Raw genomic sequence first — 22215 nt, 5'->3', positions numbered from 1 at the left:
CGCGCCATCTTGCGATTGGTTCCCATTATATCGCCGACGCCCCCGTGGAAACCAATTGTAGAGAGTATCGTCGCCTCCTCCTTCATCGAGGGGGCGGGTTAAGGGGAGAGGCGGAGCCGAGGCTCGCCGGGCTCTTCTTAATGCGGCGGACTGCCCCACGCTTCTCGCCTGCAGCGGCATCGCCGGAGCGCCCGCCCCGCCGGTGAGGTGGCGGATCTCGGTGGGGGATGGGGGAGGAGGGGTCGATGCCCGTCGTTGCATCAGCCCCGGGACGGCCCGCGTGGGTGGAGGGCGGGTGGGCTTTTGGTTTGGGTGTTAATCGGGATGGATGGACATGGGGGAGGCGGAGGAATGGGGATGCTCCCTGCAGGCTGGGCTTGGGGTGGAGGAGGAGGAAGGCTGCTTTCAGGATGGCTTCCACTATGGCATGCTGCTCCTTACTCTCGCTCTAGGGCTTCTCCCTGCTACCGTCGGAGTCTCTTACGGGTCGGTGTTGTGTTAGGGGCTGAAAATCTCGTTTTGTTTGCTTCTTGTTTCGTGCATTCCTTCTGCCATGCTGGGCGATATCTAACGCTCGCAGCAACCTTAATGATCCCGATGGTGATATGGCTGAGCCAGAGCTGCTTGGCTGGTAGGTGACCCTCACCCTGTCCTCGGGTGGCTGCTCTCCTGTTCAACTTCCTCACCCCAAAGCCTATGACCGTGGAGGTTTGGAAGCGTGCTGGCCTTGTTCCGGCTGAGCTGCTCAGCGTGTACGTATTTACCTTTCCAACAAGGCTGTTTGCTGAGCCCAGACGCCAGCCCTGCCTTCTGACAAACTCCTCCTGGTCAGAGGAGGGAAAGCCTGGGCTGCGGAGATGGGCAAACCTGGGCCATCAGGTCTTCTGTGAGATCTCAGAGCATTGCTGTTCTGTGGCTGGGGTACATCTGCAGTGGGGTGGCTGCTAATAGAGTAAAGCAGAGATGCTCTGTAAGGCCTATTGTTTTGGCACACCCTCCTTTTTGGCAACTTCTTGTTACCATGTGGCATCCCCTGGGCACAGCCAAACGTGCTTCCCGCAAGCCAGGGCAGTCCTAAAAGCCGTAGTGGTAGCAAGGTCACTGGGGCCCTGCTGCAGGCCTGCCAACTCAGGTACATAATTAATCTGCTGCTGGCAGCCAGCTGCTGGGAGGGCCTGGGCCAGCCCTGGTTGTTGGCAGCTGCCTGCTGCCCACCTAGGGCTGCTCACACTGTTCCTCTGAGGAACTGAACGCTTCATGTTTTCCCTGGCTGGTTGTATGCACGACAGTTACCAGAGTGATGTGAGGTGCTTTGCAGTAGAAGTTGTGATGTCCTAGGGAGGCAGGGGTGTGGTGTATTGGCTGCTACTGAACAAGTAGCAAAGCACCATAAGAAAAACTCAGCTGTCTGATAATCTCCTGAATCACAGAATTGTTAAGGTTGGAAAGACCACTAAGATCACCTAGTCCAACTGCCAGCTCTTTCCCACCGCATCCTCTAACAACGTCTCTCAGCACCCCATCCTTGAACACCTCCAGGGATGGTGACTTTACCACCTCCCTGGGCAGCCTGTGCCACTGCATCACCAAAATATAGCTGTGGTGCTTTCAAACAGCTTCCAAAGGCAGTGTATATACTGCTACTTATGGTAACCTTTAGAGATCCTCCAGCTCTCTAAGACCCTGTGGCACCACAGAGCAAGCAGAACAACTGCTTTTAGCTGGTTTACTCATTCGCAGACCTGCTTAGCATCAAAGCTTACCATTTTCAGGCTGCAACGTGGTAGAATCCTTTATCTCATCTTTGGTTGAGCAGTCAGCCCTTAGGGCATCTCCCTGTGATGCATCTTGTACACCTGCCTTTAGACAGCTTAATTTTGGCTTCAGACAAGACTGGAGTTAATTAGGTTCTCGCACACATGATACTCTGTACATGTCTGTATTAGTGCTGACATGGTATGCTGTAAACAGCCTTAGAAACTGTAGCTCCTATCATCTGTGGAGTGAGTTCAACCTAGGTTGTCCAGGGATTAATTTCACCCACTGGCCTTCAATGCTATTCCTTGCAAATTCTTTGCGTAGGAATTGAGGAGTACTTCAGCTCTTGGGTTCCCTGTGGAGATTGATGCTGAGGTGTGGCTTTGTCCACGAGGCTCTCTGGATCTCTTACATCTGTCTGTGCCCCAGTGCGCTCCATGCTTTAGGTTTAAGTGACTGTGTGTAATTTGGCTTTCTAATTTTTCTGCCTTGCGTGCTCTGCAGATATAAGGGCAGAAGTTAGTCAGGTTTTTCTAGCCAGGCTCTGCCCACATCCCCAGCAGTTTCTGGGAGCGTTTACTTTTATGGCAAACCTCTGTTCAAGCTCTCAGAAGTTCCCTACTGAGGATGGGCAACCCTTTCTGCAGCCCACCACCCTCTGGGTATGCCAAGCAGTGTTCATTCACTGTTCTCTCCCCTGTCTGTCCGTCTGAGAAGGCAGTCAGGATAGTGAAGAAGTTGCTGTCTTTTGTTTTGGTAATTTCTGCTCCTTCCTTTTTCCCCCAAGGATGACCCCACTAGGAAGGTTCACGAGCTTCCTGTGTCCTGATGTATACATCTTTGTGTGAACCTGGTTGTCCTATGCGGACACTTGACCCATTTTGTTAGAGTTGCCTTAGATTGGGCTGGAAGTGGCAGGAGGATGTTTGGGGTAGTGTCTAAGGAAGCTCGTTGATAGGACTGCAGGAGTTTGGAGGTCTTCCTGTTGGTTCTGAGCACAGCCAGCCACTGGGCTCTTGTCTTGTTCTGGATGAAGAGCAACAAGTCATTGCTGCTGCTCATAAGTCTTCACCGGGTACTGTGGTAAAAATTCACTTTGAATTCCTGAGTTTGCGGTGGGATTTTGTCCTTGTTCAGCATCTAAGACATGAGATTGGCCATAGCTGTGACTGGTTCTCTACTACCATGATTAGAATTTGACTTTATAAATGTATACGCACATTCCTATATACTTTGAAGTGCGTGAGTGTGAGGTTATTTAAAATCATGCCTAATAAAGCATTTTGAAGGGAACTGCTGAATGGGGGCTTGTGTAGTTCATCTAATCCAGCTCCACTGCAATGAACAGGGAAGAACAAAATCTGCTTCCTTTATAAGCTGTTGCTGTTACCTTCCCATGTGTTGAAGTGGTGTGATCCTTTCACAGCAAGGTACCTTTATTAGATGGGCTTTATAACTGTTGCCAGCATCTACGCCCAATATTGTATCCGCCATCTTGAGCTCCTACATGTGGTTTGGGGAGAGTTTGATATTTCCTCAATACTTCTGCTTTACTAAATAAAGTGCTGTTGTTTTGAACCGTGAGCCTGGCACCTCCTAGAAATAGAACTGAGACTCGCTGTGGAGCTAGAAATAAACACTTTTAGCAACGAAGACTGATAGTGTTAAATTGTGTATGGTTACGGTATACGAGCTCTCTTGGACTGGCGTTTCTCAATGTAGTCTAATAGAGGCTGCATCCTATCTTGGCGCTCAAGCATATATCAGCCCAGATAAAGTAAAATGGTGTTATTTTGGTAGCATGGGAGTTCTTTCATCCAGATGTTGAATTATGTTAAGCTTTTGTCTTGAAAGCTGGCACTTCCAGAGGCTTCTTTCCTAAATGGAGGCGATTTAAGTGCCATGAGCGTTTTCTTCTAACCAGCACGTGAGAAAGGAATGGGTATGTATAAAGCAGTAGTGGTTAGTGGTGCACGTTAACTTGCAGGATCAAATGCTAAAGTTCACTGATCCTGTGATGTTTTCCAGTCTGCCAGCAGACCATCAACACTGCCTGTCTGAGCTATGTCTGTTTTGCAAGCATTTGGCAGAAGTATGGGGATGAGAACCTTTCCAGGTCTGGTACAATTCAGTAACACAAAGAGCCGTGAATCCTGCTGCAAAGAAAGTGATGAGTAAAACCACGTTTTGTACTGTTTCAGCCAGACTTTTGCCTTCAATGATAGTAAGGGAGATGGCTGGGGTAGGGGAAATCAGTTTCTTTCCACTAATTTCTTTCCACATATTTCTCAATCACCCAGCAGCTTACTGTGCTGCCTCATAGCTGAAGTGTTTGTGTGCTACATCCCTGTATCTGCACATTCAGCGTTAATTTGGTGTTAGGAGGAACTTCTGCATTTGGTTTCCTTCTCAAGGGTGAAGGGAAATCTACAAACATTCCTGTTCAGAGCCTCTTTCTATATTGTGTACAGGATCTTTGGGTGTTTGCCCTGTACAGCTCTTTCACCCGTGGTGTCCCCACAAGAGTATATCCTGCAGACTGAAGTATTTTCTATTCCTCTTTCTGTCTGCTGAGCTTACAGAAGTGCAGACAATCCCAAAGATCTATAGCTTTCATGAAGGTGGGATGTGGAGGCAGGGCAGAGGGTAGAATAGGAAATGCAGGAAGAACAGGGGTCAGATGGCCCTCAGTTGCTTTTGCTCAGTACCTCTGCTGTGTGGCTCTCTTTATCCTGCCCATAGAACTCAGCTTTGCTTTGTTTGGCAGCTTTCCCCTCCTTCCACCGTAGAAGTGGGATGAGTATTTTTTTCCTAAGAGAGACTGTTTCCTGATAGTGTTTTGGTGTTGTTTTATTTAATTTGCAGGATCTGCATCTTTGAAGAAGATTCCAGTTGCGTGACCCACTGTACTCTTTCTCCCAAAGAAAGTCCAGTCTACTGTGCCTTTGCCTAAGAAAATGGAGAAGCTGATGTCAGAGAAGCCTGTTCCAGTATCTAAGGTACACATTGATCTTTGGGAATGACTGCTTATCTTTCTCACGAGAATTTAGGGACACTGTCTGCTTTCTGAGGGTTTTCTAGTTTTGGGGGGGTTGGAATTCTCTTGAGGCAGATACTATTGAGACCAGTGGCCTTTGTGCAAGAGTTTTCAAGATTACAAGTAGCTGTGGAGCCTCTTGGCACCGCTTTGCAATTAGCCATGGAGTAGTCTTCCTCTCTTTCTCTTGGACAGGAGAGTCATTATTTCTGGGGGGTAGCTTTTTGTATAGGAAATGTGTCTCCCACAAGATCGCTCTGCTCTTTTGGAAACCAGCACCATGATAATTTCTGTTTGGGTAGGCTGCCCTCAGAAAAACTGCATGCTGAAAGACTGGAGAAGAAAGATCAGTTGATAAAGAGGCAGAACCAAGAATAAAAAGACTATGAGTAACACAATTTTTAGCTATTGTTGTTGTAGGCAGTTGTAGGACAATTACTTGAGTGAGGGGCTGCCTGTGCTGCTGAACTTGAACAAGTTTGACAGTCTCAAGAGATACTCTAGCCTCATTACATCAGGACATATGCATCACAGTAGATTCTAATCTTTTTCTCTTCAAGGATGAAATGCATTCCCTTCCTTCCCAGGCCAAGCCAGATACGAACTCATGCCCTCATGCTTCTGGCAAATACTTCCTCCCTAGTGGGACAGACCTTGAGGACTGTAAGACTAATGAGAAGGAAAGGAAGTGGATTCGTCCAGATACACCCAGCAAATGCACGTGGAAGCTTGGGAAACCCATCTCTGCTTCCCCCCATCGTCATATGTCTCTGTAAGTCTTACTCTTCTTTGCTTGCTAGCTTTCAGCACAGGACTTATCCTGGTCACCTAAGTGCTATATGGATTTAACAAAAGGTGGCTGATTTAACCTGGTGCTTCTTAAGTTCAGTGCATAAACAAAACTAAGAACCCACATTAAGCATGCAAAGGGCCTTGCACCAAAGAAGTTAAGTGATGTGAAACTGCATGCACTGGAACTAGATTACATGAAGTAACCTGGCAAGCAATTCTCTGACTAGATGAACAATTGCACTATAATAGCTTGTAAAACAGCTGACTGTGAGCAGTCTTCCTGACTTGTGCCAGGAAGAAGTTCAGAGCACATAGTTCTTGCTTCAGTACTTGGCTTGATGTATGATTAATCCTAGAGTTCTGGATCAGGCACTTATCTTACAAATGTATATCTAATAGATAGTTTGGTTTAAGAGAATGTTGGAGTCTGATAGGAAGGGGAGAAAGCTGGGTGTAATAAAACATCAGAAACACTTTGTGTTGCTACTCCATGAGCTGCCTTCTGACTTTGTTTGTCTGTGTGTCAGGCCAGAGCCTCCAAACATTCTGCCCAACATCCTGAATAAAGTTGGCAACACACCGTTGGTGCGGATCAACAAGATTGGGAAGCACTTTGGGCTGAAGTGTGAACTCTGTGAGTACTTCTGTGGACAGGAGAAAGGAATGAGAAACACTGCTTTGGAAACACAGGCAGTTCTGCTTCATAGTGTTGTGGAACTCAGGCGTAAGAGGAATGCAGGGACTCTAGAAAATGGAATTAAAACTCCTTTAATTCAGCAGGTTTTCAGGTTTTTAAGTTATGATAATCTAACGTGCCTTCCAATTAGCATTATATACAAGGATTCTCCCTCTCTTTGGGTGAGGATGATTTGTATTTATTGTATGAAGCTTTTAACTGTTTCTAGTATCTGTGGTTTTCACTAGTGCACAAAGTGCACGATCTGCAAGTTGTCACTGAAGATCAAAGAAAACGATAAAAGGGTTGAAAGTGCCTCAACGAAACCTTTCTTTAAACTGGGGATATCTGGAGCCAAAACCCACTGGTGATGTGAATAGAACAGAGCTCTTCATGCAAAGGGAATCCCCATCTCTGCTTCTGTATACGGAGTGGTGAATTGTGCCAGATATGTTAACAGCTACTCTTGCAGATGTGTTAGGCTCAGCAGCAAACTGCTGTTTAAGAACACTGCCTGGTTTCTTTGCTTCCAGTGGCAAAATGCGAGTACTTCAATGCTGGGGGCAGTGTGAAGGACCGCATCAGCCTGAGGATGGTAGAGGATGCTGAGAGAGCTGGGATCTTGAAGCCTGGAGACACAATCATAGAGCCAACCTCTGGAAACACAGGTAGGGGATGTAGAGGTCATAGCAAAAAGTGGGGAAGGTGTTCTTGTGGGTTTCCAGGAGGAGGCAGACCTGAGACGTGTGGGTGGAGGCTGCCTGTGCAGAGGGGAGCAGTGTTTCTTCCCTTTCATATTAAACAAACAAAATAAAAACCAGAAAAAACCCCCACAATTCTTCAATGTGCTATGCTGACCAGAACAGCAAGGAAGAAAGTTTGTTTGCAGGGGCTCTTAGCTTTATTATTATTATTATTAAGGAAAGTATTAGGCCAGATTCACTAGGGTCTCTAAGTTCTATTCAGGAGTTCAACTGAAACTGTTGGAAATCAAGCCCCAAAAGACCAGTGTAATGCTGATCTTCTGTTTGGAAAGTCCCATAGTCCTTGGACACACAGTCTCTCAGATGAGGTTGGCCTGGCCTGAGAATTGGCCTTTCCCTTAGTGGTGCAGTTGAGCTGGGAGACGAGCTGCGTCCCTACAGCACTGTTTGTTGACACAGCCCTTGCACTCCTAGATCTTCAACAGGTTTCCCTTGGACCAGCATTTCCTTGGAGGGCTGGTGGAAGGAGCAGTCCCACCAGTCCAGGGCCAGGGAAGAGCTTTAGTACTATTAAGTTCAGTGCTGTCTTGTTTTACTTAGTTCTAGTGCCTGTAACGCACTGGAAAAGGATTTGTTTCCACCTCCTTGAAAAATTAAATAGAATTTAAAGGTATTTGAATTACATGACATTTTTTTATATGGGTCTTTAACCTCTATACAATTCTGAACCAGGCAGAAACAGAGGCAGCTTTGGACAAGCAAGTTTCTCTGTAGAATATGTCATGGGCATATGTTGATACTGTGCCTGGTACCCAAAACAGCAGGGGAGGTGCCATGCATCCCTACCTCAGATTGCTCATTGGCCAACCTCCGCTGCTGTTTTGGGTACCAGGCACAGTTTCTTCATCTTGCAGAGAAGTAATATGATAGCAGGTGTAAGTGTCTTGATTGGGAAGATATTCTGAGCTTAACTGCTCAAGCAGGCAGTTGAAGATCTGTTGAAAAGGCAGAAATCAGACCAGAAGTGCAGACATAAACTAGAAATGAGGTGTCTCTAACAATCTAGGCGTTTCACTGTTGTGACAAGTTGATGTAATACGTTACAGCCACTATCACGCCAGGCATCTATATTTTGTTGTTTTAGAAAGGAATTAGTTTAGGAACATTGCAAACTGGGGATTTAATGCTGAGTGAGTAATGCAGAATAATAAGGGAGAGATGGCAAACAGACAAGAGGGAGGTGAAATGTAGACCACTGGCTTTCCCATGTGCATGCATTGATAAATATATATAAATATACATTTCCCCCACCCTTGGCTAAGCTTTCTTTGGTCTGTAGTCCTCAAAGAACCAGCGTCTGTAACTCCTCCTCTCTTCAGAAGTCAGAAACTTTGTCACTCCCCTCTAAAGACATTGTACTCAATGTACTCTCTCTTTGAGAATCTGATTAAAGCAAAGGCATGCCTAAGCTGGAGTTGTGGGTTTTGGTTTTTGTTGCTTCTCACTTAATGCTCTTCATGTCTCTGCGTGTTTCCAGGAATTGGGCTGGCCTTGGCTGCAGCAGTGAAGGGTTACCGCTGTATCATCGTGATGCCGGAGAAAATGAGTATGGAGAAGGTCAGATCTGCTTTTTGTTTCTTATTTTAAAGTAAGATTGCTTGCACTCATGGAGTTCACCATGCAAATGAGTGCTGTAGCTTTAGCAGTGATGTAGGCTCTTGGGTTCCAAACTGCTGGCCAGATGGACTTCTGCTGAAGGGTGCTTGCCAAGTGTTAGGAGAGATCCTGACTGGACAGCCATGGACAGAATTGTGTTTAAGTCCTGTGCCTGCAGCATTGTCAGTTGGGAAACTTTCATCACAGATATCAAGGGAACCTGAGATCTACACAGCAGATTGAAGTGACAACCTGTCCATAGGTTAGCTGTCCCCCAGTGAGCGAAGGAGCAAAGGGGAGGCAGTGGCTGAAGCTTCAAATGTTCTTTGGTTTTGCCCTAGGCTGAGCCTTGGGGAAGTCTGCTTTCAAGTTAACATGCTGAGAGATGCTGGCAAGGTTCTGAATTGTGTCACCACAACTCAGGAAGGAGAATGCCCACTTACCTTGGGAGTAGAAAGGAGAAAACTTCTAGCTCTAGAGCGAGCCTTTGTCAGGCTTCCACCTAGGGTGACACTGTGCCTGAGGACAAGAGAGTGGAGAAGAGATCTGGTTCTTCACGATGGAAGCAGCAAATCAGTATCAGGAAAACCACTTATCTCAATGGAGTAATAGTCCCTACAGACTCAAATGTCCAGAATGGCAGCAGGAATTTGACTTTGACCTCCCAGGTAAAGCTTCTGGTTTTTTTTCTGATAGTCTTTGTTTGCTACAGGTGGATGTCCTGAGAGCTCTGGGTGCTGAGATTGTGAGGACCCCAACTACTGCCAGATTTGATTCTCCTGAATCTCACGTGGGTGTAGCATGGAGACTGAAGAATGAAATCCCCAACGCACATATCTTAGACCAGGTAAGAACAAAGCATCAGAGCTGTAGGTGTGTCACAACAAGAGGTATTGCTGCGTTGGTCCTTATGTCCATGGCTGAAAGTTCCTACAATGTAGGGGGGTGTCTGTGAGGGGAAAAATATCCCACTAAGTGGTCACTGTGCCGCAGGGTAATGAGCTGTTATATTCACTAGTGAGCTGTTATATTCACTAGAGGGCAGCAGTAAGCCTATGTTTTACAGAAGGTGGAAAAGAAAAATGTGGCTTTCTCTACTGAATTGATGGTACCTTGTGGAAGAATTGGTACAAGGGTCATCTTTTTAAAAGAAACTGTCCCACAGCCAGGTCTGATTTTACTGGTAGCTTAGAAATACCCTTATGCCAGTTCATTTAGGGAGGATGCACCTCTCTGCAGTCATTCTGTGTAGGTCCAGATAATAGATAAAGAAACAGCCTGGAAAATGTATGTAGTAGTTGAGGAGCTTGAAGAACATTTGTAACGTTCTTGAAATGTCTAATGGTGTCGATGTTTTTTTCTGGTCTACTGAATGGTCTTTTTGTCTGTCAATGCAGTACCGTAATGCCAGCAATCCCCTGACACACTATGACACCACAGCTGAAGAGATCCTGCAGCAGTGCGAAGGTAAGACTGCTCTGCTGCTGGTTTCTTCTTTAATGAGACTTTCATATTCTTTGTTGTTACAGTCTTGGAGAATGGGACCCACGACGGTTAATTCTGTACATATGCCTTTGTGTCATTAGAGAACTGCTTTACTCCAGTTCTCTTACTAATAAACTGTTTTCCATTAAAGATGGATGCTTTGTTTTTAAGGTTCTCCAGGTGGAGAAAGTAGTGATACTTAAATCATGTATGAGGGGAAAAAAAATAATCCAGAACTATACCTAGAGTAGCAAGAAAGAACAGGATTGGGTTTTTCTTTCAGCTCACATCACAGAATTAGGTATTTTTACATTCTCAGACTGAACGCTCCATTGTACTGAAAGCTCCTTAAAACAGAAGACCTTGAGAGTACAAAGTGTTCTACATAGCAGCTGTCACCAGTAAGACCAGTTTTCTCTTGGAGTAATTTACATTTAGCTGTGGGCAGCCCAGCTGAAGTACCAGAAATGACTGAGGTGTGGCAGCAGAGAGCTTTAGCTGGGCTAACTCACTCTGGTGAGGAACCCAAGAGCTATTGGAGGCAGCACTCAGTGTGATTCTGCAGGAGGAGGCCATATAGGAGTCTACTGTCCTGCCCTGTAAAACAGTGCAGTTAAACTTCTTTGATGGGACCCTGATCGTTGGAATAAGAAGTTCAGTTATTATGTTTCTTCTCATGAGAGTGAGGACTGTGTGAAGGGTTCTTTTACATCTCCCTGCCCCCCAGAAAAACAGTGAACATCTATCCTTTGCTCTTGCCTCTCATTCAGTAAATTGGCTTATATAATGAGCTACTCATTCTCTGTTCAGTAATGAATTCTTCTCTATCAACAAATACAGTAATAGGAAAAGTATAGGTGTTATCAACACAGTGGACCACCTCTTAGCTCTGCTTGAAACCTGACAAATTGTTGCCTTGCTGGGCCACTGAAGGACACTTCAAAGCTATTTGTAAAGTAAATGGGGATGAAGTGAGATGATCTCATAATACAGTTCTTGGGAAACTAAAAGCCTTATCTTGCCCCTTTTCTGCTGCTTTCTGTGGTTTTGCTATATCAAGTCCACACTTGACTGTGCATTTTTAATCCATCATCCTCAGGAAATGTCATGACTGCCTTTTTCTTTCTCACCTTCAATCAGGGAAAATAGACATGCTGGTGGCTACAGCTGGTACAGGAGGTACCATCACTGGCATCTCCAGAAAGCTGAAGGAGAAGTGTCCAGGTTGCAAAGTAAGTGGCAAGCCTACAGCATGTCTCTAGCCTCAAACTGCTCTGCTTCTTGGTGTATCCCATTCCTTGTAAGCCTGCCCTGGGTCTCTGAGAGAAGCTCTTGGAGTTCTTCAGTTGGAAGTAGTGATGAGCAGCAAAGAAATGTTTTCAGACATTGTCTGAAATCATTATGCTCCAGTCTTGCAATTGACCAGAATTCAGATTTGGCTCAGCAGGTGAAAACTGGACCTCGGGTTCTTCCATGTTTGACAACGGTCCTTTGCTGGGGTTCACAGCAGCCTCGTGCTTTCTCCCTGACCATGGCTTGGATTCTGGTACTTTCTAAAGTGCCTGAGTTTTTTGCCAAGTGAGTCTTTCTCTGCACAGACCAATGTGTATATGTGTACTGGTGTGCAGTTTTGGATTTCCTCACAGGAGCTGATATCCTGTTTCAGTCATTCTTTTTTTCCCTCCCTCTCTGGAAAATGTTAATGAACAACAAAATGAAGCTTGTATTTCATGACAAATATAGACACATTGATTGTAATGATGCCTGACATCATTACATGTGAATGAAGACAGTTTTGTCTTGGAATCCCTTTCCTATGGGTAAACAAAACAAAACCCTTGTAGAACAAGTAGTGCCCCTCACTTAATGTCTGCAGCCTGAGGAGACAAGATGGGTTCTCCAGCAGTAAGAGTCACAGAATCATTAAGGTTGGAAACCATTGGCCCATCCCTACCATGCGCACTGCCCATGTTTCTCAGTGCCACATCCACACGGCTCTTGAACACCTCCAGGGATGGTGACTTCACCACCTCCCTGGGCAGCATCACCATTATTTCTGAGAATAAATTTTTCCTAATATCCAACCTAAAGCAGTAAAGCATTCTGCTTGGAGGGGAGGTGAGAGTTGCCAGGCAGAGGTGAGCAGCAGACTAGTCTGCTGTTAGCTGGCTGTGTGTGGAGACAGAGTGGCACCAACAGCTGTAATGTAGCTAAGTGCTTGAGTTTAAATAGCTGTGTTCTTGAACACAGTGTGTCCTGGTAACCAAAAAGTAAAAACTGCTTCTCCAGATCATAGGTGTTGATCCTGAAGGCTCCATCCTTGCTCAACCGGACGAACTGAACAAGACCGATAAGACAATGTATGAAGTAGAAGGAATTGGATATGATTTTGTCCCCACAGTGTTGGATAGATCTGTAAGTCATGCTTCTTGGTTTCCTGACCTTTGCCATCTGTTGGTTGTGAGGTGAAGGTGGAGGGAAAAACTTGGGAAAGCATTAGATAGGATAAAATCTAACAATCTCCCTCTGAAGTGGTATGACTGTATGTAGTTCTGAGCAGAAGCTGTGTCCCTGGGAAGCCCTCCAAGGGGGATGAAACAAGTTGATGCTCTCTGGCTGTCTTATAACAGATTTCAATAAGGAGTCTGTGGTGCTAATGTGGTCATCTTCCCTTGGCAAAAGAATTCTACTTGGTGTTTGTAGGATGGAATCCTAAGCATGTGGAGCTCAGTAGGACAGCCTTTGGCTCAAAGAGTATGGGGTTGAATTTACAGTGTCAATTCTGAAGCCCCACCCCTTCCAAATCCCTTCTCATTTAAAGAAACCCTTGTTTCTGTCTTCCTGCCGCCTCCCAGATGGTGGACCAGTGGTACAAAAGCAACGATGAGGAGTCATTTGCTTTAGCACGCATGCTGATCCGAGAGGAAGGACTGCTGTGTGGTAAGAGATGACACGAATCCTTTGGGTTTCTCTGAGTAATATGTGGGAGGCTAAAGCCTCGTGTGCTTCACGGAGATCTCCTTATGCTTCAGAAGCTGTCTTCCTCACCTTGGGCTCCTCTGCTGACTCTCCTTCTCTCTTTTGTTCTTCTCATTGCACAGTCTCATTCTGACAGTTTTGCCTCTGATATGCATTTTGCCAGGTGGCAGCTCAGGCAGCGCAATGTCTGTAGCTGTGAAGGCAGCCAAAGAGCTGAAGGAGGGTCAGCGCTGTGTTGTTATCTTCCCTGACTCTATCAGGAACTACATGTAAGAACCTGCTTGTTGTCTCTGTGGGAAAAGGATGAGGCAGACCCTCAGACCTCCTTACAGCAGGGACAAGTTGAATGCATATTACTTCAGTAACTTGGTTCTACAAGAAAGGAATGTGCTTGGGGCACAACTTCTGTGGTAACCAAAAAAGGTCTGACATGGAGCCTTACAAAAGCAGAGCTCCTCCTGGTGTCTCATTCGAGTATATAACCATAACTAGTTAGTTAAGGTCTTTATGGGAAAGATTTGCTCTCAGTCTAATTTATTTGAGGCTACTGGTGTTATTCCATTCCCAGAAGGATCTCCTAAAGGCTGCTGGCTACTCTTTCAGCCTGTGTCCATAGCAGTACACAGCACTACTATGGCAGTAGCTAGTGCTGGGGAGAGTTGACAGGTGGCAATGTGAGAGATTTGAGCTTCTCTGAGAAGAAATTCCACACCCGCTACATTGAAATGTATTCCAAAACGTGCTCTCTTTATTTCTGTTACATGACTGCTATTGCATCCAACACAACATCACTGTATTGTGCAGTCATCTATTGTAGCAGCCTGACTGCGGGCTACAGAAAGACCTGAACTGAGTACATGCTGACATTCTTCTGTCCCAGGCAGTCTCTTTATCATATTGCATGGGACTGATGTAGCTGAAGCTTCATTTCCAATGGGATTCACTTTTCTATGATCTTTTCATCAGTATGTGCCTGGCTGGTAAGCTTGGGTGGCAAATGTAGTCTATTTTCAATTATGATTTAATTGTTAGTGATAGTGAGCTGTAAACAGTCACTGTGTTATTAGTATTCCTGTTAGATATTCAGCCTGCTTATGAGCCTTTTATTGCCCGATAATTTCCAGGTCCAAGTTCTTGAGTGACAAATGGATGATTCAGAAAGGGTTCATGAGAGAAGAAGACCTTGTTAAAAAACCTTGGTAAGAATGTCAGATCCGTTTGGATTCACGTGAATCTCTTTAGCTACTCTCTTTACGGCAGTTGCTATTTTAAAGCTCACTGCAGTCTGTAATACTTCCTTTGTGTTTTAGTTAGTCTTTCATGCTGTAGTGTTGGTGAGTAAGTCTGGCTGTTGCATACTGTGGATATTTATTTATTAAGTCTGCCTGAATTGTTTATTGTCTTTCTCACAACAGAAGAAAACTTTATATTTAATAACTTTTGAATGGAAAGGGTTGCGTTTGAAATGAATATTATCCAGAGAACCCTGCCAACAACAGAGATCTTGACGACAAAGCATTACAATTCTGCGTAACCGAGGGAGGATCTTCCATAGTTTGCTCTCTGTAATACCTGTAAATGTAACCCTTTGAGCAGGAGCCTGGGATTTTCTTTGTGAGATATAAATACCAGGCTCCCACGTTGGTTATTTTTCACTAATCATCTGTAATCCAGAGAATTAGATGAAACAAAACTGTTTCAGTCTTAAAAACTTTCTCATACCTGAATGAATTTCTGATGCTGATGAGAGAACTGTAAATCCTTGAAGCCTTTACTGCCTCTGGCAGAGTCAAGGCCTTTCCTTGTAGGTTTCTGTCATTCTTATAGTGGCAAATGCCACAGTAGGCGAACAGCTGGTTCTCTTCTCTCCCTGAGGCTTGAATTGCTTTGGTTTTTATTTTGTCCCAGGTGGTGGAATGTCAGTGTTCAGGAGTTAAGCCTCTCAGCTCCCCTGACTGTGCTTCCAACTGTTACCTGTGCAAAGACCGTTGAAATTCTCCGGGAGAAGGGGTTCGACCAGGTACCAGTTGTTGATGAATCTGGGTATGTTCATATATATCACTATTCATCCATGTATATATATCATTTCTCTCACCAGGTCCCAAGGCGTGTCTTTAGATGTTGAATAGAAGTTAAAATATGTTCTTCCATTATAGTTACATTGTTCTTATGACTTGCCTTAAGTATTGCCACACCAGTGGTGGTATGTTGTCATGCTGGGACTGTCCCACCTTTCATGTTATACGTTTCTAATGGTTTATTATGGTATGAGACTCTGTGCATCTCTGCAGGTTGGCTTCCTTGTTTTAGTGGCAGCTGTTAAACTTATCAAAACCAAATTTTGTGTTTAAAACAAATCTTATTTCTCTTCTTTTCCAGGGTGATTTTGGGCATGGTTACTCTAGGTAACATGCTTTCTTCACTGCTTGCTGGAAAAGTTCAGCCCTCAGATGAAGTCAGCAAAGTAATCTACAAGCAGTTCAAGCAGGTAAGTAACAATTCCCCATTCTCTAATATCAAGTACAACTGCAAATGTCTTAATGCTACAGTGGCAACAGATTGGGTAAACCTTACCCAGGACCATATAGAACAGCTGGTTTTGAGCACAGACATGGACCCATGTTAAATTCTGTCCTAGTTCACTCAGTAGCTCCAAGATTTGTGTTGTGTTCTTATATTGGACTTCTCTATTAATTCAGCAGACTTCCTTCTCCTGTGCTTGTCCTTTATTCCTTCACCAAAACCCAGCACTTGTCTGGGCAATTGACTCTCCAGCAGAAAAGACAGAAAGATATTGAAACAGCTCTTATTTAATAATTTCTGTATCAGCTGAAAAGGGAACTGCTTGCCTTCCTTATCAGGTGCCTTCCTACAACAGGGATGGATGGATAGATAGTGAAAGCTGTTGTTGTCAAGATACATGAATTTCACTGGTTTCTCTTGCCCATGCAATATTGTGTGGCAAGAGACCACAACTTCCCAGATTTGATTGCTCTTCTAGAATGTATGAGTATTGTTGCTGTTGCTTTGCTTTGCTTACAGGAGTAATGTGTTCATAAAACAGAATGCTTAACTTAGCTATTAACAAGCTTTCAGTTTCAGCAGTCTCATAGAATTCAGGAAGCATTTGTCATGCTGCTGTTCAGTCTACGAACTACAGAATCCATGAAGCTTAGATGAAGCGCTAGTTCTTTATAGACCAAATGTCAATGTATTTTTTCCTTCCTAGGCAGATAATCAAGGATCAGGTGGAAATGTGGTGCGTAACAAAGCTATTCGGTCAATGTTCTCCCTCGCTGGGACAGCTTAAGAGTTTCTGGGGCTGCTGTTGTGCACTTGCTTGTGTACCTACAGTGGTGTTAGTTATAGTGGCCAATTCTCTGCACTTCTGAGGTTGTGGCTTTTTTCCACGGACAGCTTGAACTCTCTCATGCTTCTTCAGTATCGAGCAGCTTAACCATTTCTTTTCAGCTTTGATGTTTCTTGGTGGAGGATGGAAGGGGAGCAACACTAGAGCAGTGGTATTGCTAACATACTAACTAAAAGCATCATCCTTCATTTATTTTCCATTTGAATTGATGGTCAGATGGAGAAATGTGGTTAAATGCCCATAACCTCAGAAGTATTGTGAATTTTGCTTTCCTTACTGCTTTGATCAAGCTTATTTGGCTTGTTTACTGGTGAAACTGGGAGAACAGATCATCTGTGTCACTGAAATGATATCCTGCAGCCAGGCTCTGTACCATAGCATGCATCATTAAGATGTCCCCTAAGCCTGTGAATGCCAAGGCAAAACTGTCATTTAGCAACATGGGAAACTCTGACACTTTCCTTTCACTGTACCTAGTGGTTGTTAGCTAGTTTCCTGGTGTGACTTTGGTCAGCATCCTAAACCATTTAATCACTGGCATCCTAAGTGGATGAGAGCCTCCTTTACGTTGAACCTAAATTCTAAAGCCAGGCTTTGAACCCAAGTTTGCACAGAACTGCTTGTCAATGATGGTGGCTGCTGGTCCATTAAAGACAGGCAGAGGGAGTCTCTTTCGGTATGGAAACCAGGGTTCTATTGTCCAGTTGAGCCCGACTGTTCATGCTGGTGATGTGTATTCTCCAGTCACAAGCAGAGCTCGCTGTAGAATAAGAGCTTTTTTAGTCTGTGGTACAAGGCTTACCTTTACTACAAATTAATTTAACCCCTGAAGTATGTCAGACAGTGATTGTTGCTGGCAGTTGTGGAGTCACCTGGGTGATAGACTTGCTGCTGCTGAGTACTTTAAAGCATTGAGGAAGAATAGTTTTGTGCATTCTTTCAAAGGTTTCTAGCAGGTGATTAGCTGGGTGTTTCAGAAGGACCTGTGTTTTTTCAGCAGGGCCAATGTGGAGTGCTTTCCTGTTTAGACTTCTCAAAGTTGAACTGCTACACTCAAAATGAATTCTTGATTCTCAGTTTCTTGATTTGCACCTGAGCACAGTGCAGCTGAGCAATGTTCACCCTTGGTTTGGGATTGTTTGGGCTCTTCCCTGATCCATTCTCAGATTGTATTCACTTCAACAATGATTATAATCTGATTCATTTGCTCGTTCCCAGTCTCACTCGAGTAAAATCACCAAGTATAATCATCTTGAGTTTTATGGATCTCCTCTCCTTACACATGGAACACTTTATCCTCTCCCTTTTCAGCTCTTCAGTGTATTCATTACGTTTTCAGAATCAGAATGAAGATTTCACATACTGGTTTGTGTTTTGTTTCATTTTCTTGGGAATTAGAGGTAAAAAGAAAGAAGAAAACTTTCTGATCTTTTAACTCAGCCTCGATTTGTTTGTGTTTTACAGTTCTTTAGATGTGAGCACTGCTGTACTGTCTTTAACACTAGATGGAGCATATGGTGATTATACACCATTGAAAACATAAGGGGCTGTTTAACTTAAGTTCTGTAACTCTCTCTTCAGATTAACCTGAAAGACAACTTGGGGAAGCTCTCTCATATCCTGGAAACAGACCACTTTGCCCTAGTGGTTCACGAACAGATTCAGTGTGAGTATGATATACTGCACCTTGAAAGATGCCCTCTTTGTAAGAGTGGCACCAAGAAGCAAATACAAGCAGTTCTATCACAATGAATGTCACAGGTTGACAACGATGTATTTTCCATCTAAAGTAAAATCTTAAATTTAATGAAGCATAGTAAGAGCTTGATGTCAACACTGACACCAGTGTCAGTGTTAAGCCAACTTAATATGTCCCGTGACTTATTCTCCTTCGCCAGACACTTCTTTACTCCAAACTGTCCCCTTTTTCATCCTTCTCAAAACTCTTTATGCTGCTTTCTTTATGAACTGGAAATGACTGAAAAAATCTTTGAGTGTGGGTTATAGCATTATTATACATAAATGAGAAACTAGACTGAAAACAATAACGCAACTCACCAGATCTGTATGGCTGGGCAGCTATGTCAGTTGTGACCATAAATGAAGAACAGTCATTACATTTGGATTTATTCCTGTTCACCTCCCTGAAGATGTGCTCTTGACTCTGTGCTGACTAACGTAACCTTGAATCTCACTGGAAGCCTGCAGCAAAGCAAGGACTGAATAAATGACAAGTCCAAGACAATCCAGCTGTCTTAACAAACAGTATAAGTACGCCAAGCAACTCAGCACAGCCAAAGCAACAAGGAACTCTAGACCACAGATAAAGACAGAGGATGTTTCAGATCATTTGGTTCCCAGATCAAAGGTTTATGGTCATCGATGTCCTGGCTGGGATGAATGGTGGGGGTGGTTTGTCTTTGTGCTTCCTAATGGCTGAAATCCCCTTTTTATTTCTGTGTAGATCACACCGATGGCTCCTCCAGCAAGCGGCAAATGGTGTTTGGCATTGTGACAGCCATTGACCTGCTCAACTTTGTGACTGCGCGAGAACGGGAAAGAAAGATGAACTAAAGTCAAGGAGCAGTCAGGAACCTTTCCAGTAATATTTTGCAATCTCCAACAAAGAATCAGGTTTATTTCTAAGGTCTGTTCTTAAGGTGTTTGTTATGAAATTCTGAAAATAAGCTGTTAGTGATCCTGGTGTCAGCTCTACAGCAAGTGCTTTCTACTTATTGCACACTCTCTGGGAGTTCGTTTCTTAATCGGGTTACGTGATATTTCTTAAGACAATTTATTTTTTTACCTATATGTGTGTGTGTAAAAAATATTGCCTAAATTAACTGGTGTGTTCCTTACCTGTTGCGTCCGAAGGCTGGCTTTTCAAAAATGATTTCAGATGCATTAAATATGTGGAAAAGAGAGTTATAAGGCAGAAGTCTAAGAGCTCTGGAAAGTATTTTTTGATGTGGAGGGTTGTTAAGATAGTATAGCACAGAAACAAAAACATGGAATTTGTAGTTGCCTGTCAGGTGATGTTGACTTGGAGGAGGCAGGATACACAAAAGTAGGCAAGAGCTCAAAGCCGAAGTAACACCAGAGATACTGTCAACCCACCAGCAGTGTGACAGGTTGGTTTGTCTGCTGGCAGCTTCTTTTTTGTGGCTAATAAGAACTTCATTGTAATGAAGCCTCAGGTTGATACATTAATTCATAAATGATGTACCAATGGAAGCTAGGTTAATTCCACACTTAGTTTGTTTCCTTAGTCATCAACTGTTCTTTTGGAATAAGGTTAGTAATGAAGTAATATAACTCACAGTCTCCCTTGAGAACTCACTTTGTCAAGAATGAATGACGGAGACTTGTAGACTAAACGAAAAAGCTGGGAATTGGGAGTCACCAAGCTGCAGTCAGGAGAGGAGAGAAGGGAAGCAGAAGTCACCAAAGCGATCTGCAATCTGTGACTTGGATGGAAGCAGGTGGCCTTGCAATTTTAATTAACAGGTTGATGCTCTATTCCTAGTGGGTTATTCTACAGGCAGAAAACAGTCTAAATCTACTATTTGAGACTTTGTTAGTGGCTGGATTCAGCTTTTAAAGTTGTTTCTTTATTATTTCTTTATTATATATATATTTCTTTATTATCTTATTATAGATGAACCCTCCAGGAATGGTTCATCTTTAATATCCATTGTAGAATACAGCTGAATGACACCAGAAGTTGCTTACCTTAAAATATGGTTTAACCATTACAACCTGATATTTAGTCTATCTATACCTCTGTGTGATTTAAGACAGCTTTTGCTAAGACTCTGGAATAAACTGCCATATAATCTAAAACTTTGCTAATTCGGTTTTAGGGGACAGTAGGTTTCTTTAATTTCTTTTCCAGTTATTTCAAACATTGTTATCAGATGTATTTTCTCATATGTTGTTAATTTCCTGGGAGCAACAAGAAGAGCTTGTTTCTTTGGTTGTATTTTCACTGCATCCTTGCAGGATGATGCGCAGAAGGCAGCTGCCACACTTCTCAGAAGAGCAGTACAAGAGAGAAGTAGGATTGTTATGTTCAGGTTGAGGAAGCCAGAGACTAATGGGCAGCTTTACCTTTGACACAGTGGGAAGTATGAGGATTTTGGCTTTTCATTATAGTTTACTGTTCATAAATTAATCTCCACCATGTCCTGAAAACCAGGTAGTGTTTGTACAACAGAAGGGTTGAGCAGAGCTGGCGAGGAAGAAGGTCTGCGAGTCGAAAGCAATCCAAGTGAGTAACCCAAATTAATGTAGCTGCACTGCTCTGCACATGCAGTTTGTTAGGAGCTGTTTCCTGTTCTGAACTGACACAAGGAAATGCTCACTGACTGCTCTTATTCAGAGTAGCAACCCTGTGTGGTCAGTGGGAAATAACTGGAGGTTCTGAATGACTGGAAAACTTTCCAGAGCTCTCTTCTGCTGTAGGGATGGAGACAGGGAGTCCTGCAGAATGGAAGTTCCTGTGATGCAAACGTTCATCAGCGTGATGCTTTTCTGCATACCAGAAAGTGCTCTTACTACCTTGATCCTAGTGAGAAGCTAAAGGGCTATGTTACTGCTTTACTCATCTATCTTTGTTTCAAATATTGTGAGGACCAGGAAAGACATCGCTGTTTGTTCAGTCTTTAATACAAAGTTTGAGTCTAAAGCTTGAACAGAACTGTCTTCATTTCTTTTCTGAAGTGGGTGCCTGCATCTCCTGTTTACTTGTGCTGGTTAAGCACATGCTGACTGTCAGCCTGGAAACTATTTTGCACATGGTTATTTATATAAACAATTGATGCTGTGTTTCTGTATCCCTGTAGGAGAATATCCGTCCTTTTGCTTTTCTTTACTCTGCAAGAATACTTTTATTTTCTCACGTGGAGACTTTTATCCAATAGAAGCTGTACATTTTGCAAGGAGTTATCAACCAATGATGTAAGGATGGTTTTGAAGTTGTAATGACCAATATTACTTCTGCTTTTTCCATAAGCTATGGCTGACTCCAGATCTCTGTGTAGCTGTTTCCTTTAAGTGCCCAGACTGGTCCCCTGTCCACTAAGTTTGTTGCTAAATGGTTTCTGAAAACTTCTGTTGCGTGTTTCACACATTGTGCTCACCGTTAGCAGTTGTCTGGTACTGCCCCCATTGTCCAACAGCCTTTCTAACTGTGTAGCATCAGCACACTACAATGACAAAGGGAAGACTTTCTATGTTTTAAGGAGCTGGGAAAAATTCATTGCACAGACATTTGCAATATGATGTAAAGAATTCAATAAAAGTTATTTGATTGCAGGATGGCTTTGTCTGTTTTGTTTATTAGTGGCAGCTCAAGCTGGAAGTATGTTAGACTGTAGGCTGTAAGAAATTTCTCAGGGCTGGCTCTGTTATAGAATAGGGAAGGAAATAGGCAGAGCTGGGTCCGAAATGTGACTGAAGTTGCTACCGCAAAAGCAGCCAGCATGGTCAATTAAAAAGGTGTTTGTGAATGAATACAAAAGGTAGAGGCAAACCTGCCACGCTGTGAGGAGGCAAGGAGAAGGAAATTAAAGCTAATTTCGCAAGGTAAGAGATTTATGTATGTAAGTGCCAAGCAGGGGAACTGTACTGTGGATAAGGAGCTGCTGGCAGGAACAAGAGGGATTGGCTGTTTCAGAGCTATGTGTACGTGCTGCTGCTCAGCTCTGTCCCCTTTTGGCCAGATGCTCAAGGTAAGCAAGAGTGAAGGCATTTTATG

The 22215-nt window shown here is 43.8% G+C and overlaps 1 protein-coding gene across 7 annotated transcripts; it reads left to right on the top strand.

The window, feature by feature from the left end:
- Positions 1-164: 164 nt before the first annotated feature.
- Positions 165-21773, top strand: LOC107323918 (cystathionine beta-synthase-like protein). 7 transcript variants are annotated; one of them, XM_015883464.3, is made up of 18 exons: positions 165-202; positions 4624-4757; positions 5383-5567; positions 6115-6221; positions 6797-6931; positions 8505-8584; positions 9336-9470; positions 10021-10090; positions 11249-11340; positions 12398-12523; positions 12964-13048; positions 13251-13356; positions 14212-14286; positions 14996-15130; positions 15467-15575; positions 16317-16346; positions 18039-18123; positions 18922-21773. In XM_015883464.3, exons 2-18 carry the CDS (start codon positions 4716-4718, stop codon positions 19029-19031), a joined length of 1707 nt encoding a protein of 568 aa, XP_015738950.1. In that variant the 5' UTR covers positions 165-202; positions 4624-4715; the 3' UTR covers positions 19032-21773. The 7 variants fall into 7 exon arrangements, with proteins under 7 accessions (XP_015738950.1, XP_015738939.1, XP_085385922.1 ...); XM_015883453.3 differs by having other exon boundaries at positions 5356-5567; XM_085529796.1 differs by having other exon boundaries at positions 165-220; positions 5356-5567.
- Positions 21774-22215: the final 442 nt, after the last annotated feature.

Source organism: Coturnix japonica, chromosome 1 (genome assembly GCF_054131305.1).
Source record: "Coturnix japonica strain WE chromosome 1, WE-NBRP24, whole genome shotgun sequence".
In the NCBI taxonomy this organism is placed as follows: Eukaryota; Metazoa; Chordata; class Aves; order Galliformes; family Phasianidae; genus Coturnix; species Coturnix japonica.
This window is presented reverse-complemented; position numbering and strand designations above follow the sequence as displayed.

Excerpts from the sequence above, each read along its gene's own strand:
- LOC107323918 (XM_015883453.3), top strand. The coding sequence starts at position 4,716 with ATGGAGAAGCTGATGTCAGAGAAGCCTGTTCCAGTATCTAAG. Across the intron at positions 4,758-5,355 it reads AGCCTGTTCCAGTATCTAAG|GATGAAATGCATTCCCTTCC; the intron begins GTACACATTGAT and ends TTTCTCTTCAAG. Across the intron at positions 6,222-6,796 it reads TGGGCTGAAGTGTGAACTCT|TGGCAAAATGCGAGTACTTC; the intron begins GTGAGTACTTCT and ends CTTTGCTTCCAG.